The sequence below is a fragment of the Antedon bifida genome, chromosome 10, assembly GCF_963402885.1.
Source record: "Antedon bifida chromosome 10, ecAntBifi1.1, whole genome shotgun sequence".
Classification (NCBI taxonomy): domain Eukaryota; kingdom Metazoa; phylum Echinodermata; class Crinoidea; order Comatulida; family Antedonidae; genus Antedon; species Antedon bifida.
Window position 1 is genome coordinate 8,871,933 of NC_136235.1, and position 18,090 is coordinate 8,890,022.

General features: G+C 33.4%; 1 protein-coding gene across 3 annotated transcripts in view; it reads right to left on the reverse strand.

The window, feature by feature from the left end:
- Positions 1-2,653: 2,653 nt before the first annotated feature.
- Positions 2,654-18,090, reverse strand: part of LOC144853782 (uncharacterized) — a 48,762-nt gene continuing 33,325 nt past the window's right edge. Inside the window, exons 2-5 of one of the 3 annotated variants that reach the window (XM_078711608.1) lie at positions 14,695-14,787; positions 11,544-14,204; positions 8,278-10,500; positions 2,654-7,782 (exon numbers count right to left, since the gene is read on the reverse strand). In XM_078711608.1, coding sequence (XP_078567734.1) covers positions 5,528-7,782; positions 8,278-10,500; positions 11,544-14,204; positions 14,695-14,787 — 7,232 coding nt within the window. In that variant the 3' untranslated portion in view covers positions 2,654-5,527. Of the gene's footprint in view, positions 10,501-11,543; positions 14,205-14,694; positions 14,788-18,090 lie in introns of all 3 variants that reach the window. The other 2 variants (XM_078711607.1, XM_078711606.1) reach the window with 2 other exon arrangements.

The following is an 18,090-nucleotide window of genomic DNA, read 5'->3' on the forward strand; positions in this document are numbered from 1 at the left end:
AACGCCACTCGCTTCTTGACGTAACAGTTTTAAAGATATATTGTCCCTCTGAAAAATATTTTTTATTTCAAATTTGTTTTTGAATTTGTCATTTTATTGTCACATAATAGTTACTTTACCTGGAAAAAACGTAATTTAAAGCAAAAAATACTTAAATTGTCTGTCAGACAATGGTTTTTGGGTTATAATTAAATGTTTCGTTTCTCTTTTTATAAGTGAATAAATAACTTTTGTATTTGAAGTAAAATATAACAAGAATGAATACTTTAATATGTTATAATTGTGCAATTGAAATTGAAAACATTAAATAAAAAGCCTAGATGCTGCAAGTGTGAACAAATTGTATCCTATTACAAAAAAAACTTTACTATTATATGGACTGTTTAATCAATCAATGATTATTTGAAAGCGAATTACCGTATTATAATGCAGGGCCGTAGCCAGGATTTGTCAAGGGGGGTTCGGACACTAAGTATTTGGGTCCATCCCCCCCCCCCCCCCCTGAGGCGAAGCGAATTTTGTTAAATGACACCCCTAGCTGATGGCCGGAAAAGACACTCTCATGCAGCATGCTACCAATAAGCAAAACGATCGTACTTGGACTTGACTATTTAAAGGACGATAACATTTGTTTCCGTATGTTAGATGCGCGTGCTCTGTGCGGAACCGCCGATTGTTTTATCATTTACTAGGTATTTTGTTTTGTTCAATAAGTTCAATGCGAACGTACGTACGTCTAGGAGAAGCCACGAAACAAAACCACACTGGGTGAAGGCAAATGCAATTCTTATTATAGCTCTATCTATAATATTTATTTACAGCAATTTGTTGAGGAAATTAAATATGCCAATGTAAATAGGTGATATTGATACATTTGAGTACGTATCGGCTGGTGGTCTAGAAAAAAATAATCGGATGCCATAATGTGAACTACAGTACATGATACCATAGATATTATAGTGTAAAATATTAATATTCACTATAATCCTCTATGATTTTATTTATTTTATTCATTTCGGCAATAAACATAAAATAATAATTACAAAAACATAGAAATATATATATATATATGAAGTACAAGACACGAAGCCGAGGAGAGACAAAAGCATTAAACAAAACGCTGTCACTGGTAAGGTGTGTCTCCAACACAAAAATCACAAATAACAAGAATATATACTAAAATAACATAGACATTTCATTTCATTTAAAAAGTTAAAAGGTTTCTCTCCGACATTTAAAATATAGCTTTAGAGATAATTTAAAATTAATAAATGAACCATTAACAAAAATATCGCGAATCTCATTGGGTATGGAATTCCACGTTCTGGTGAATCTGGTCGGGATGCAAAATTTTGACATATCATTACTGGAGCGAAGATGCTTGAAAGTGAGAGTATCATGACGATTATTAACTATGAGTAAATTATAAATTATTGCCTGACTGCCAGTGATGATCTAAACAATTGATACGAAGTTGTCTGGCGGTGTCCTTTGTACGAATCGTTCGTGCCCCAGCACGCTGTGAGACGCGTCAATATCATGTTACATGCAGGGACCAAACATTTATTTTTCAGGTTAAAATCGGCAATTCATTTGCAACTCTTAGAAATTTACAGACACGTATCCCTCGAAGTACGCTCATACAGGGAAGAAGGTACTGTATGAGTGGCACGTATTTGGAGGATTTTCGGAGATGAGGGTGAGGTATTGAGCATGTCGGGGATGGGGGTTCGCAGTTGGTTAAGGGGGGTTCGCTGTAAAGGGGGGGTTCGCCCGAACCATAAAAACCCCCCCTGGCTACGGGCCTGTAATGTCAGTCTAGATTGAAAAAATGGGATTCATAATACTGGCCTAGGTTGACAGCAAGAACAAGATTGCGGTCTACATGCATCTCAATAATACTGTATTTATCAGCAAATGTTTTCATAGACTTCATCTTCTCCCAAACGTGCTTTGGGGTTTGTAATTTGAACATGACCCGTCCTAGTTTACATAATCTAAAAAATGTCAGCCTCTAGAACTATAACTTGATATAGCTTCTGAATGAGTAGTCCTCTGGGGATATAGCTAACTAAAGTAGCAGCGTGAAAACATAATGGATGAGGAATGCCGAGAAGAATCAAGCGTAGATATACCACTATCACCGGAAATGGTGGGTCACACTATATGCAACAACGCAAGAACACTGGAACATAGTAGGCCTATAGCGTGTAGTTAGTACGCGGTTTGAACCGAGCCAATCAGGGTGCTGAGTTCCTGAGATCAAAAGGTTTATCTGTGGCTGCAACATGATAAGCTTCACGCATTTTAACAGAAAACGTGTGCCACAGAGAACATGTACATACAGTAGTATGTCGCAGCTAGCCATAAGATCAATTAAAGGACTGTAAGAGTTCCTATCTTAGCAAGGCGAGCTCAGTGTGTCCTGTTGTTAGATGCCTTGGTTGAATCAGGTTATAGTCTATGTGCAAACTAAGCATGTAATTTCACACAATTATTGGAAGGGCATTTGCTTACATTGCGTCGGTAATGCTTAATATAATTGTTTTAACTCATTAATATCTATACCTTTGCCATTGCATTTATTATAAATATTGAAATAAATATATAGATAAGTTGAACTTCAATACATAAACACAATAACTACAACAGATGCGATTTATTTTATCTTTATTTCATGCAAGCGGTACATTGCATCAACATATACAAACTCGCGGCACCAAAAAAGCACATCAAGAACAGAAAATCATGTTTGTTGGTACCTCCCTTTTTAGGCGACGAGTTAAGCACAACATTTACTCGTGTAAATTAAGAAGTGGTGCACATGAATGATTTTTGTTTTCATTTAGAGAAATAATCCATCAAACCTACATTTTATTTGGATTATCAGTTATTGATTTAAAATTTACTAAATACACCTAGTTATTAATCACAAAGATATTTAATAAGTCAATAAAAAGAGGCAAATTTTATTTATTCAGTTTGAATAAATTAGAAACATGCTTTTTTATTTTTACATAAGAGATGAAAGTCATGTTTGTAATGGTTTTTAAAACTGAATCGTCAATTGACTGCTCTTTGTAAACATAGACATCAGAAAGGTGAACATGCATATGTAAAAGCATCTTATTATCTGTAGGTGGTGCAATTAATTTGTGGTGCGATATTGCGGCGTAAATTATCATTATTATGTTACTGTACCTAAATTCTATGACAATTTTTTTACACTGTTCTATGAATATTTTAATAATTTATGTTTGGACAATTTCTATAGTCTAAAATAGTTTTCCTACAGAAGCAATGGAGTGAAATAGGTCTTTGACAGTTTTACATATTGATTTTCTAACATAAAATCAGTATAGCAACACTTTATACATGCTATGTCCTCAAGAAGAATCAATTTAATTATATAAATAAACTATAAATTAACACAGACCAATATCCACCTAGGAATAGTGAAATAAATTACAAATTAACAAAATTATAAAGTGAAACCCACAAATTCAAAACAATTTCATATTATTCCATGTAAGTTTATCACACATTTTATGTTCCCTTCTACTGAACATAATACAGTACATCATTAATAATTAATAAAAATAATTTAAAGTAACCAAAAATATCACCAAATTGTCAGAAATTAATAGTAACCATTTAGAGTGGACCAGCAAAAAAGTTTCTCAGCTAATCTTTTCAGAAAAAATACAAATAAAGGATTTGTCTAAGCTTCTATAAGCATGCATGGTTACATTAATTTACACAATACATTTGTATAATTAATCATTATGTAAAATACAAGGTAATTTTCATAGATTATTCACCCAATAACACATATTCTTACGTAGCTACTATTTTTGTAAGCCTACGGTCATTTTTGTCAAAAAACTACTTTAAAACACTATTTATGATCTAAACAATTTAGAGAATTTAGTTATATTATAGTTTTTAAAATTCTAAACATCTACTACTATAACATAGTATTGCCAATTGTTTTCTTTACAACATTTTCTAATTTTATACTTTTTTTTACTAGTTTTCAATTGCATAACTATACTTTTGTAATACATTAGTTTTATTCTACATAATGTAGTTCAATTTTGAAGAAGACATCAAGACATATGAATTTATCAATTATTCATGTAAATTATCATGCATTATTACAATACAAACTTGAATAATTGTACCTAAAACTCAAAATGTACCACTGTAAACAATTTATTTATCAATAAATTATTATTATTTCCATCACATTTTATCATTTTTCTAATTGATTGGAATTTTTGATAATTATCAGTGTAATTTTACAGTGAGTCATTTTAAATCAAAAGGATCAATAATCAATTGATAAATAAAAAAAAAAATTTAATACAGTTTGAAAAAAATTATATTATTGAAATATTCTTACCAATTCTAAAAAACTTTTATTTGAATAACGATAATCATCTTGTACTGTTCACAAAACAAACTAATTTTGAAAATAATGTTGTCTAGGTTACCTTACTAAAATATTATTGCCAATTCTAAGCAAATTTTAAAAAATACATTAATTTGTTGGTTGTAATTGTAATTTTCACAAAGCAAATAATCAGCTACAAACTATACAGAATAGCATCTAAATAATTACAAATTCAAAAGATAACACCTATTGCACTAAATATAAATATGCATGCTGGGCACAAACCATCTGCACGATTATTTAACCAAAATAAACCATCATTGCAATTAAATAAATTACTTATCATATTTTACAACAAAACTTAACAGAAAAATATAATCAACACAAAAAAAAATTAAGTACACATATATTGGAAAAAGAATTTAAAGTATCATTTATTTTGGTTATGGGTGAGCTCTGGTTATATAATGTGTATATATTGCAATTTTGTAAATTATCATGGCAAAGCTAATTAGCTCAATTATTCTATTAAAATGTATACTCTATTTAGAACCACTCCATTATCAATACCTTTAAAACCATCACTTTGTTTTATTAGATAAAATTGCACCAAAAATCTAACAAAGAATTTGACTTTCACAAATAGAAAACAAAGTCACTTTATGAAACATATCGGATAAAAAAAACGAAACTAAAAAAACCTCAATTTGCTTTTGTTATGCATATATTGAGATCCCTATGCACAGATGAGTTGTCTTACCACTGAACAATTGCTTGAATAGATTACTCTACTCAAAATACTGTATTCACAGCTATTTAAACTACCTTGAAATACAAAGCAAGACACATTTAGCATAAAACTAATAAAATGAATAATGTACTTTACATTGAGTTGTAACTTAATTTTATTCTACTATATCCAATAATTCAAGTCTAGCATGTGAGATAAAATTGAACCGAGCCCAACAATTTTGTTATCATGATGCAAAAATGTATAATACACTGGGCTGGCAGACATTTATATTTTAAAAGCTGGTCAAAAACTGAGTATCTACTGTATTTTTAAAAAACACATTGCAATGTGTAATTTCTTTTGCCACCAATATTTTCTTATCTTGGTTTGAAGTTGCTTCAAAATTCAACCTTGTACATGTAGAATGTTTCATCTTTCATTTGAACAACACTTGAACAGGCAGGTTGCGAAACAACAATCTTGGCCTTTTCAAGTTCCTCTTGCCGACTATTTTCCCAATCTTGAAGAACCTGTGTATCATACGTAGAAATTACGGTTACTTCTAGATCATTATCTTCCCATTTGTTCTTTGCCTCAAGAAGAGCTTCTAAAACTTGTAAGCTTGGTTGATCACTTCCTTTATTATTTCCACTAATGACATAATTCTTTGCTCTAATGCGTCTAAAGAATTCCATGTTGATATTGTCTTTGCTTGCATGATTAGGAACGTAGGTTAGATCAATATAGACAGGTGGGCCGCTTACTGGAATCGGTTTTTCTTTTGGTGGAGCTGCTGCTGTAGATTTAGTCGAACTTCCTGGCCTTCCATTGGCAGGTTTAGTAGGAGCTTTCTTATCTTTTTTAGAGTCTGTCTTTTTGGAAGTTAAAGATGTCTTCTGTGGAGCAGGTTTTTTTGTATTTGTGCCAGAAGGTGCGGTTGTGGGACGTTTGGTTTCAGCCTTTTTAGATGCTGCAGTAGGTGCTAAAGAAGCTTTCTTTTTACTATCAGTTTGATCAACAGTACTTCTCCTCTCAGATGCTTTGGTAGGGCTAGCAAATGACCTTTTCTCATCTTTCTTTGTAGTATCATTTGTTTTTGAAGAAGCTGACTTAGTGTTTGATTTTAAACTTGTTGGCTTGACTAAAGGCTTGGATTCTGTCTTAGACTTTAGTGCTGAAGATTCAGCTTTTATTGTGGTTGCCTTCTTTTTAGTTACAGTTGATTTCTTGTCTACATTTTTCTTTGTATCATCAGACTTTTTATCTTCTTTCATGACTTCAGTTTTCTTAACTTCAGTTTTCTTAGACTCTGTTTTCTTAACCTCAGTTTTCTTAGACTCTGTTTTCTTAGCATCAGTTTTCTTAACATCAGTTTTCTTAGCATCAGTTTTCTTAGCATCAGTTTTCTTAGCATCAGTTTTCTTAGCATCAGTTTTCTTAGCATCAGTTTTCTTAGCATCAGTTTTCTTAGCATCAGTTTTCTTAGCATCAGCTTTCTTAACATCAATTTTCTTAACATCAGTTTTCTTATCATCAGTTTTCTTAGTTGATGTGGTTACTGGTTTAGTTTTAGTTGCTGCTGTTTTTGTGACTTTAATAGCAGCAGGTTTTTTAGATGTATCTTTCTTTGGTGGTGCTTTCTTAGTTGTCTTTTTAGCAGACTTCTTGGTTTCTGTAACAGAGTCTACTTTCACTTCTTTATTTTCTCCTGCAACTGGTATAACTACTGGAGCAAGAATAGTTATTGGAGACTTTGAAGGGGATGCGGCTGGAGAAACGGGCGGAGTTGGTGCTAAAACCAGAGTTGACTTTTTATCGAATTCATTTTCATCAGATATTTCATCCATTCTAGCTTGGATTTCATCAGGGGTTGGAGAATGTTGAACTGGACTTGATGTTTGTAAAGTTTCTGAAACAGTTTGGTCTTCTTGCACAGGTTCAGGTGTATAATTTCCAGACACACCATCAATATTGTCTGGCAGAGCATGCTCATCAGGAACACCCACCACTACAATTTTGTCTTCAACTTCAATGTCTTGTCTTTTTTCTGTAACAAATTCTTCCAAATCTGATGTATGTTCAGTAGTTGTTTCAGTGACTCCATCTACTGTAACTGATTCTAATGACTTCTCACTTTGTGGTTCAATAATATCTTCTTCTACTGTTGTTGTTTTTACAACTTCAACATCTGCTTGTTCTTCTGCAAGTACTTGTTCTGTTAGTGCATCATTTTCTTCTCCCTTATTTTCCATAACTACTACTTCATTTTCTTCTTGATCCTCATTCAAAGAAGACCCATCAATAATTGGTTCTTCATCATAAGACTTATCAACATCTACAATTTGCGGTTCATTTATCCCTGTACCTTCAGTTGGTAATTCCTGTTCCTTAGTTTCAGATTCATCTTTCTGTAGTTCTTCAGTTTCAAGTTCATCCATTTGAAGTTCCTCACTTTGAGATTCATCTTTCTGTAGTTCTTCAAATTTATATTCATCTTTCTGTAAATCATCAGTTACAGGTTCATCCATTTGAAGTTCGTCACTTTGGGATTCATCTTTCTGTAGTTCCTCAGTTTCAGATTGATCACCTTGTAGTTCCTCAGTTTGGGATTTATCTGTGTGCAGTTCCTCAGTTTCAGATATATTACCTTGTAGTTCCTCAGTTTCAATTTCATCACCTTGTAGTTCCTCAGTTTGGGATTCATCTTTCTGTAGTTCCTCAGTTTTAGGTTCATCCATTTGAAGCTCCTCAGTTTGGGATTCATCTTTCTGTAGTTCCTCAGTTTTAGGTTCATCCATTTGAAGCTCATCAGTTTGGGATTCATCTTTCTGTAGTTCCTCAGTTTCTGGTTCATCTAGTTGATGTTCCTCAGTTTGGCATTCATCTTTCTGTAGTTCCTCAGTTTTAGGTTCATCCATTTGAAGCTCCTCAGTTTGGGATTCATCTTTCTGTAGTTCCTCAGTTTTAGGTTCATCCATTTGAAGCTCATTAGTTTGGGATTCATCTTTCTGTAGTTCCTCAGTTTTAGGTTCATCCATTTGAAGCTCCTCAGTTTGGGATTCATCTTCATGTAGTTCCTCAGTTTTATGTTCACCCATTTGAAGCTCCTCAGTTTGGGATTCATCTTTCTGTAGTTCCTCATTTTGAGATTCCTCAGTTTCAGATTCATCCCCTTGTAGTTCCTCATTTTGGGATTCATCTTTCTCTAGATCATCAGTTTCAGGTTCATCCATTTGATGTTCCTCAGTTTGGCATTCATCTTTTTGTAGTTCCTTGGTTTCAGGTTCATCACCTTGTAGTTCCTCAGTTTGGGATTTATCTGTGTGTAGTTCTTCAGTTTCAGATTCATTACCTTGTAGTACCTCAGTTTCTATTTCTTCACCTTGTAGTTCCTCAGTTTGGGATTCATCTTTTTCTAGATCCTCAGTTTCAGGTTGAAGTCTCTTATTTTGGTATTCATCTGTCTGTAGTTCCTCGGTTTCAGGTTCATCACCTTGTAGTTCCTCAGTTTGGGATTTATCTGTGTGTAGTTCTTCAGTTTCAGATCCATTACCTTGTAGTACCTCAGTTTCTATTTCTTCACCTTGTAGTTCCTCAGTTTGGGATTCATCTTTCTCTAGATCCTCAGTTTCAGGTTGAAGTCCCTTATTTTGGTATTCATCTGTCTGTAGTTCCTCAGCTTCAGGTTCATTACTCTGTACTACAGTTCCAAGTTCATTGTCTTGTAGTCCCTCACTTTTGGATTCATATTTCTTGAATTCCTCCGTTTCAGGTTTATCCATTTGAAGTTCCTCAGTTTGGGATTCATCTTTCTGTAGTTCCTCAGTTTCAATTTCATTACTTTGTAGTTCCTCACTTTGGGATTCAGTCTTCTGTAGTTCCTCAATTTGGGATTCATCTTTCTGTAGTTCCTCAATTTGGGATTCATATTTCTGTAGTTCCTCAGTTTGGGATTCATCTTTGTGTAGTTCCTCAGTTTGGGATTTATTTTTCTGTAGTTCCTCAATTTGGGATTCATCTTTCTGTAGTTCCTCAATTTGGGATTCATCTTCCTGTAGCACCTCAATTTGGGATTCATGTTTCTGTAGTTCCTCAATTTGGGATTCATCTTTCTGTAGTTCCTCAGTTTCAATTTCATAACCTTGTAGTTTCTCACTTTGGGATTCATCTTTCTGTAGTTCCTCAGTTTGGGATTCATCTTTCTGTAGTTCGTCAGTTTCAGGTTCATCACATATTACTTCCACAGTCTCAGCCTCATTGGCAGTGTCACTTTCTTCCACACTACTTTTACTGTCCTTCAGTTGGTTTACATTTACTTCTGATTCACCTGGTAAAGCTTTGAATTCATTAGCAACAGCACTTGTATTGTGCTCATATTTAATTTCTTCTTCCTGCTCTGTTTCTTTTTTCATTTCAACTGTTGATTCTTCTATCTTTTTATCTTCTGTTATTTCAACATTTACTATTTGCTCCATTAACAGATCAGATGCAGTTGTTTGTTTTTCCATTTGGTCTTCCTCATATTGGTTATTTGAACCCTGTTCATCTGTTTCCTCAACTTGTATATTTTCAAGTTTAGTTTCCTCCATTACATTTTCGTCTTTTTTTACTGCTTCTACATGTTCACACTCAATTGATTCCTTATGTACATCTTCTTTAAGGTCATCATCTACAACATCAGGAGTGTCAGATAAATCTTCAGAAAGATATTCAACTTTTTTATTGTCTTTTTCAATTGCTTGTTCCACTATTTGGTCTCCAACTTGCTCATCATTTTCTTCTTTTATTACTTCTTTTTGCTGGAAATGGTCTATTAGTATATTTTCATGTTTAGGCACATGTGTAGATTGAACCATATCATCTTCTTTGTCAACATTCTCAGTATCTTGCATAGTAGTATCATCTTTGGACTCTTCAGGAAGGTTTTCTACTGGTACTTCAAACCCTCGGTTTGTATCTTCGGCAGTAATATTCTCTACATCATTAGTTGCTTCCATTGTATCAGAAGGTTGTGGTGTGGACTGAATGCTTTCTGCTGTTGTATCGCCAAGAGTTGTGTGTGTTTCATCTGGAACATCCTGTCTAATTTTCTCAGATTCAACTGATTGTTCATCTTTTGAACTCTCAATGGTTCTTATAGCTTCTACTTGTACAACATCTTCTAGTTCAGCAGGTTCTTCTTTAGGAGAGGCTTGTATTCCACTTTCTAGATCTGTATTTTCAAATGGTTCAGTTGCATCTGTGCTGGTTTCTCCAGTCAAGTCATTATCTTTTAACTCTACTGACACCTGTACATCGTCAACTTGTTCAACTTCAATTTGTGAGGCTTGTGATTCAGCATCAGATGAATCATCATGTTCAATTTCTTCATCTGGAGAACAAATAATAAAAAAATATTGATGATGTATTGTCCCCAAAAACATGAAAAATTAAGATTTTTAAAATCAGGTTTGAAAGTTATTCACTTCAGTAAACAAACAAAAATGTTTTCACTTATAAAATGACAAAAGAAAGGGTTACATTCTACCAAAAACCCATTGACTTCCAGTCAATTACTACATACTATTTTTTGCTTTAAATTATAGTTTTTTCAGATAAAGTGAAACGTCTATTTTACGTGCCCCATGGTACCAAGGGTTATTCGTAAACCGAAATTTGTAAACTCGATAATTTGCATCTTTTTGCTGTATGAGCATGTATGCGTCAGTAAACCCATAGTTCCAATTAAATTGGCGATTCTTAATACTTTCGCCTGGATAGTAACTACAAATTTTCATCCCTGGATGTAACATATACAGCCCAGATATATGGACGCTTAAACCGCAGTGAGCTGGGCCCACTTACCGAATGTTGAACGAAGGGACACCGCCAGTGAAGTGCGTATACCTATAGTTTTGATTGCTTGCATGAAAGTGTATAGCCCTCCAACATAGGCCTACACCAAAAAATGCTGTGGCACCTATACAGTACTGTATTTATATGTGTGGCTATGAAGAATATAGCGTATGTAATGTTTACATAGATTAGGTTATTTTTAGTCGCGTGCAACGCGACTCTACAGCTCACTATGTCGGTAAACACTAACTTGAGCACGCGGCTGTAGCCATGTATATGGCCTTGTTTTTCTAGGCTGTACGCCGATATGGGTCAATTTGATCAACGATTCGTAAACTGAATATTTGTAAAATCCATGTTTTATTGTCAACCTGTTAGTCGCGGTTTCATCGCTGTTGGTTGTCAACTGAATAAAATAAAATAAAAAATACACATTTTTTTTATCCACTTTTTGGTGTCAAAGTGGATAACTATTATTTGACATTAAAATGGCACATTCAACAAAACAATAACAATAATAATTAATAGCATTAATGATAGTTGAAATATTTAAAAAGTAAAAATGAAATAATTATTTACCAGCAGAATGTGTGATGTCAGTTGCAACTACTTCAACTTGTTGTTGCGTTGTTTCTTCCTCAGCTGGACTTGGTACCTCTTGCTTTTGGTCACTACATACAGCTTCAATGTCTTCAAGATCTCCAGCTGCAGGTTCTGCACTTTGTTTAGAGAGTTCTATTGTAGGCTCCCATGGGCATGGCTCCTGTGGATCATATGATGCAATTGAATCCTGACTATCACCTGGTGAATCATCAACTTTCTCCTGTTTTTCTGAAAGTAATTGTTCATTTTCTTCATCATGTGGAATGTCTTCTACAGACTGGTCTGTCATCTGCTCTTCTGAAGTTTCTGTGTCAATGCTGTTTGCAGTATATTGCTCTGGTGAAGTGGCTGGGTATCCTTCATCTGGAGATTCTATTGATACTTTTGTTGCAATAGGTGCAACAATTTCATCACCATTTGGGTTATAGCCAGTTGGTGGCATTTCAGGCTGTTGATTTGTAAACTGTACAGGATCTGGCATGTTGTTTTCAGATACTTTTTGAACTTCAACATCACCTTCATCCTCTGGAGGTGGTGTGTTACAGTGAATACCATCACCGCAGACACCATTTGGAGGAGTGTTGCAGTGGATTCCATCATCACATGTGTTTTCTGGAGGAGGAGTGTTACAGTTAATTCCATCACCACAGACACCAGGTGGAGGAGTGTTACAGTGGATTCCATCACCACAGACACCAGGTGGAGGAGTGTTGCAGTGGATTCCATCACCACATGTGTTATCTGGAGGAGGAGTATTGCAGTGGATTCCATCACCACAGACACCAGGTGGAGGAGTGTTGCAATGAATGCCATCACCACATGTGTTATCTGGAGGAGGAGTATTGCAGTGGATTCCATCATCACAGACACCAGGTGGAGGAGTGTTGCAATGAATGCCATCACCACATGTGTTATCTGGAGGAGGAGTATTGCAGTGGATTCCATCACCACAGACACCAGGTGGAGGAGTGTTGCAATGAATGCCATCACCACATGTGTTATCTGGAGGAGGAGTATTGCAGTGGATTCCATCACCACAGACACCAGGTGGAGGAGTGTTGCAATGAATGCCATCACCACATGTGTTATCTGGAGGAGGAGTATTGCAGTGGATTCCATCATCACAGACACCAGGTGGAGGAGTGTTGCAATGAATGCCATCATCACATGTACCATCTGGAGGAGGAGTGTTGCAATGTTTTCCATCTCTACAGACACCATCTGCAAGTTCTGGTGGTGGAGCATCATTAGTAGTTGTAACAGATAAACTATTTTTTGATCCATGTATTGTACCATTTACTTTTCCCTTTGCTGAAGTACGGCCAGATGATTTCTTTAAGGACTTCCCTTTTCCTCCATTTTTAAGCTTGTTTTTAGTAACATCTGCATGTTTTAAAAAATCTAAATCTTTACATCTGTCTAATCCTTCTAAAATCTTGTTCTGTGGAGCATTTCCTGGGAACAGTACTCTGACTATATTTTCATTTGGGTTATATGGCTGCCATACAATGAGAGCACAAACAGATACAACATTTGAGAGAACTAAATCTGCATCTTTGCCATTCACTCTAACGCCTGTTTTGGCCTTTGTGAAAAATTTAGCATTGTTGGACCACTGCTGTATAAAGTCTTTTAGTTCTTTTGAATCTTTAGGTGGAGAAAGTATGAACATATCAAGCTTACCAATTCCTACTTTTTGATAAAGAGTAATTGGTTCAATTGTTTTACCACTACTTGAAATACACATTATTGGTTCAATGTCCAAATCTCTCAATAATTGCATTGTTTTATTTCCACTACTGATAGTCTTGAGAACTAAACTCTGCGGCGAAGTCTTTCCTTCAGGTGCATTGACATAAACAACGCCTACTTCTGGGGAATTGCATTTCATTTGCCACTCATCAAACTCATCTGTTCCTCTTTCTGGTTCTGGAAGTTGAGCTTCTGCTATTTTACGTTGCAATAGGCTGTTAATTCCGATTACACTGTCAGGTTGCATATGGGGCAATAGGATAGCATCTATTCTATGTAGGTGTTTGGCAAATTTCCAAAAGCATGGCTTTACAGGATAACCACCTCCAATGAATATACTAAAATCGTTGACAGCAAAGAATGCACAATCACCTTTAGCTGCTGGAAATATAAGAACAGTTGGCTTAGAGATCTTGCACTTGACACCAACACCAATTGTAGGTGGCTCTAATTGGTCAAATGGGGATGGAACTTGCACATGTGTGGTGAGTGCATCCACTAGTTGTGGAATGCTTTGAGAATCATTCTTAATGTCACTTGGGTTAAATGTTAGGGATAACAGTTTAGTAAATTCTTGTTTTGATACTGTTCCAGCAGGCCAATGGCAACCAGATACAGAGAGTGTTGGCTTGTCGTCACCAGCATTGCATAGAGCACTCTGGACATTTTCGTCAGATACAACATCAATGACATCTTGAAGACTAAACGTGTCATCACTGAGAACCCAGTCATTATTTTCCACAACATGCCCACCATATATTAAGCATTTATGCTGAGCTGAATGCGACAGCAGTGTTTGTAATTCGATTTTTACATAGGCAGCGTTAGGGCTGATCAGGACCACAATGCCCAGATTTTCTCCAACATGGCAAAGACTTTGTCTACCTGAAAATAGATTGTTAAAATTTGGTCAAAATTTAACAGACTATAAAACCTGTAAGTTTTATGATGAAAAACAACAATAAAATATCATCTTAAATTTATTATGTCAAAAAAATTAATGTAGTTACTGAAATGTTCTCCTCCCCTCCCCCTTTAATCCAACTGTTAATTATTTCATACTTTAAAAAAATAAAAAAGTGACTTTGGAATAAAAATCAAATAAATTTAAAATAAGATAACAATATTACTTAGATTTCCTCATCTTTTCAAATTAATTAATAAAATTTCAGTATATCACCGGGCGGTTGAGAATTATTGTTCTATCCCTAATGTGTTTTTATATATATATATATATATAAACACATCAGGCACAGAACATGAATTCTAAACAGCCCGGTGATATATTGAAATTTAATTAAATAATTTGATATATTTGAATATATATTTTAATAAGGAAAATCTACAGTAGAACATGCATTTTGTATGTACATACCTATATCATCAGTTTTTAATTCAGTTTTGGCTAATGTCGAGATGGCATCATCTAACTTTGCCTCTTCACCATCTATATTCCAGCATTTTAAACCTGAAAAATATTAAAATAAGTATTTGTTTATTACTTTAAAAAAAAATGTTTAAAACAGTAGATTCTACTTTACCTTGACTCCTCAAATTCTGAAACTGTTTTGGTTGCAACAGACAAAATGCTATTGTTGTATTAAAAAAAGTTATCTTTAGTAATTCCAATTTCCAAAATGTATTTGAACAAATTTAGCATACAACAATAACTGGTGTCCTAATTAAATATACGTCCACGATTTCTGGTTTAAAATCAATAAAAAATTGGATGTTTTGTCAAAAGTCTAGGGACACGCGAGGAAAAGTGTTGCAGCCGGGCCCGCATGAAAATTGAAAAAGTTACATGTTTTGATGCTTCAATCGAGCTAGGACATGCTTTCGCTGATATCTTAATCTAGGCTTACACTAAAGACAAACATTAAATTAAATTGTTTTAATATTATATTTTAATTTGACTTACACTTGTTGTTTTGAAATATCAGACCTTAAAAATGTACAAAAAAAGATGAAAAACATAGTCGCATTGTAAAAATTCAAGAATTGTCAGCATGTACCTATTTTTTTCACAAACTGCAATGATGTAATTTGTAGACCATTTGATTGGTCAGTTTTAACGATCGCAATGTTGAAGTTAAACCGAGTTCAACTTCAACGATTGCAGATTTTAACGATTTTTAACATTGATTTTTACCCCCTTTTCCTGTAAAATCGTTGAATCCTGTCAATTCAACGCAACTCAACCATCGACAGGAAAACAGGCTTAAATAACAAATACAAGCATTTGATAGCGAGTCTTTTGAAGAGAAATTTTACTCAGATTCACATAGCTGGTATACTAGAGGTAGAACATTAAAAGTATTGATATTGATTGACATCAGAATGAAACATAGAAAGCTATTCTGAAAGTGAAAATTAATCTTTATACATCAAGCTGGCTACTATATAATTTCTAATAACACAAATCAATAGCTTCTAATTATATAAGAATGCATTGAAATAAATTATATTGGTGTTCTAAAGTTCTATAATGTATTATAGTTATTAAAGTTAGGTTAATAAAAGTAATTACAGTATTAGCAAAAATAGAGTGAAATTATCTGAATGCGGAAGTATATATCTTACTTTTTAATCCAATGTTGAAGTGAATACGTTTATACCTTAGGAATAATTAAAATGATCTCAAAAGTTTGCTTAAAATTTCAGTTTCTGAAATTAATCTTTTTAGCCATCCAATCAAAAAACTTAAAATTACCAATATATGTGATTATATGTAAAATGTGAATGTTGCGTGCTATCATCCTATTCAATCACAATTAAAAGTACACAACTAAGAAATTACTGGTACCTATAAGAATGAAATGTTATGGGTTACTTGTTTCAAAAGGAAATATTGACAACATTTCTGTCCATATTACATCCTGTGGGCGTGATTAATTCAGAAACTATTACTACACAAACATCCCATCTACTAGGCTGCCCTAAAAATCTAGGTACCTACTGCTTTTATATAAAAAAAATATAGTGTACTAGTCAAAAATACAAAATGTATAGCTTTGTGATGGTGTTTTTATATATATGTATTCTTGATTTTAAAAATTGTTGAAGTTAAAATTTCTATTTTTATTTTAGTAGGAATTTTTTTATATAAAAAACATGAAAACTAAGATAAATTAAAAATTAATAAAATATTCACTTACATAGAAAAAATAATTTCACTTATAAATATTTGACTAAATATTTAAAAATAACAGTTACATTTCACCAAAACGCCAGTGTCTGACAGACATTAATTGTTTTTTGTTGGTCAAAGTGAATAACTATTATGTGAAATTAAAATGACATATTAATAAAAATGATAAAAATAATATATTTTTTTTAGTTGCTATTCCAAATATATAAAATGTTGATAAATTATTTTCAAATTAGATTGAAAAAAATCCAATATCAAAGGAGATAATGTATGAAAAGGAATCGCAATGTGCTTTCTTGAATAAACTAAATTTAGTTACAAGACACTCAGGGGACACATTAAAGAAATCAATAAACCATACAATGATGTATAGTTGTTGCCATTCCTTACCTTTTGTTGTACTTTCTCTATTTCTGGCTCATATAAATATTAATAGTTACTTGTTTATAAATAATTGCTGTATAATCCAACTATGACAAATCTAACTACACTCAATGGACAGTTTGCGACTATTGAAACACAAGTACTGTAAGATCTCATTTTGTCACTTCGTTAGCTTTCAACACAATCCACTAAAAGTAGTGAATATTGTAATGGAATCAAGTAAACAAAGCTAATAGTGTTTACCAGTGGCTTGTAGCACTATTCTATATTTAATTGTATTAGACACAGTTTTGTTTAACTTTTAAAAGGCATGAGTACACAAGTTTCTTTGTGAATATTAAACAGGAAAGCTATCAAGAGCTAACATTTTAAATAGTTTTAACTTTCATATTAAAACAAGAAATAATCGCCTTTTTGATGTAACAGTTTTAATTATGGTTCTTTCTTCAGAATAATGATTTATTATCAATTATTTTTGATCATCAGTAGTAAACATATTTTGTTTAAATATAGTACAGACAAAAACATAATCATAAACTATAGTAACACTAATATGTACATATTCCAGGGTAGGGGGAATTACTCCTAAGTAAACCTGGCCCACATACTAGGGGAAAGGGTGCAAAAATTAAAAGTTAATATTTTTCAAACAAATTATACATTGCCTGTATTTTGATCAATATTATAATAAAAGAAAGAAAATAAAGAATAAACTAGAATTTAATTCGTCACTTTGACGAATTATAGGTGATCATTTTTATCATTTTACTGAAATTAATTTTTTTAAACATGCACGTACGTTAACATACGATCGGAAAATGTTGATGTATGCCATCCTATTATATGCTTATAGTGCTGAGTTGTGCCTATATGCCATATACAATATGTACACTATATACAGTGTAGCATAGGTGAAATTACGGGACACACATGTTCTAATTTTTTGGCATGATGACGTTATCAAACTAAACTTTAAGATGACAATTTCGAAAGATAATTAATTGAGCAAAAAAATATAAGATTTTGAAAAAAATTTGGCACGTAGAAGCGCTGTGCGCGCTCTTTGAATTGTGTATAACTTTGACGAAAAATTTGAAAAAAATACTTTTTCAATTCAACTGGCCATATGTTAACGTCACAACATCCGATAGGCTTAATTTTTATATGAATTAATATCTACATTTCATCAGCTTTCATAATAAATTATAATCATCAAGGTAACCTTCAATTCTGAAG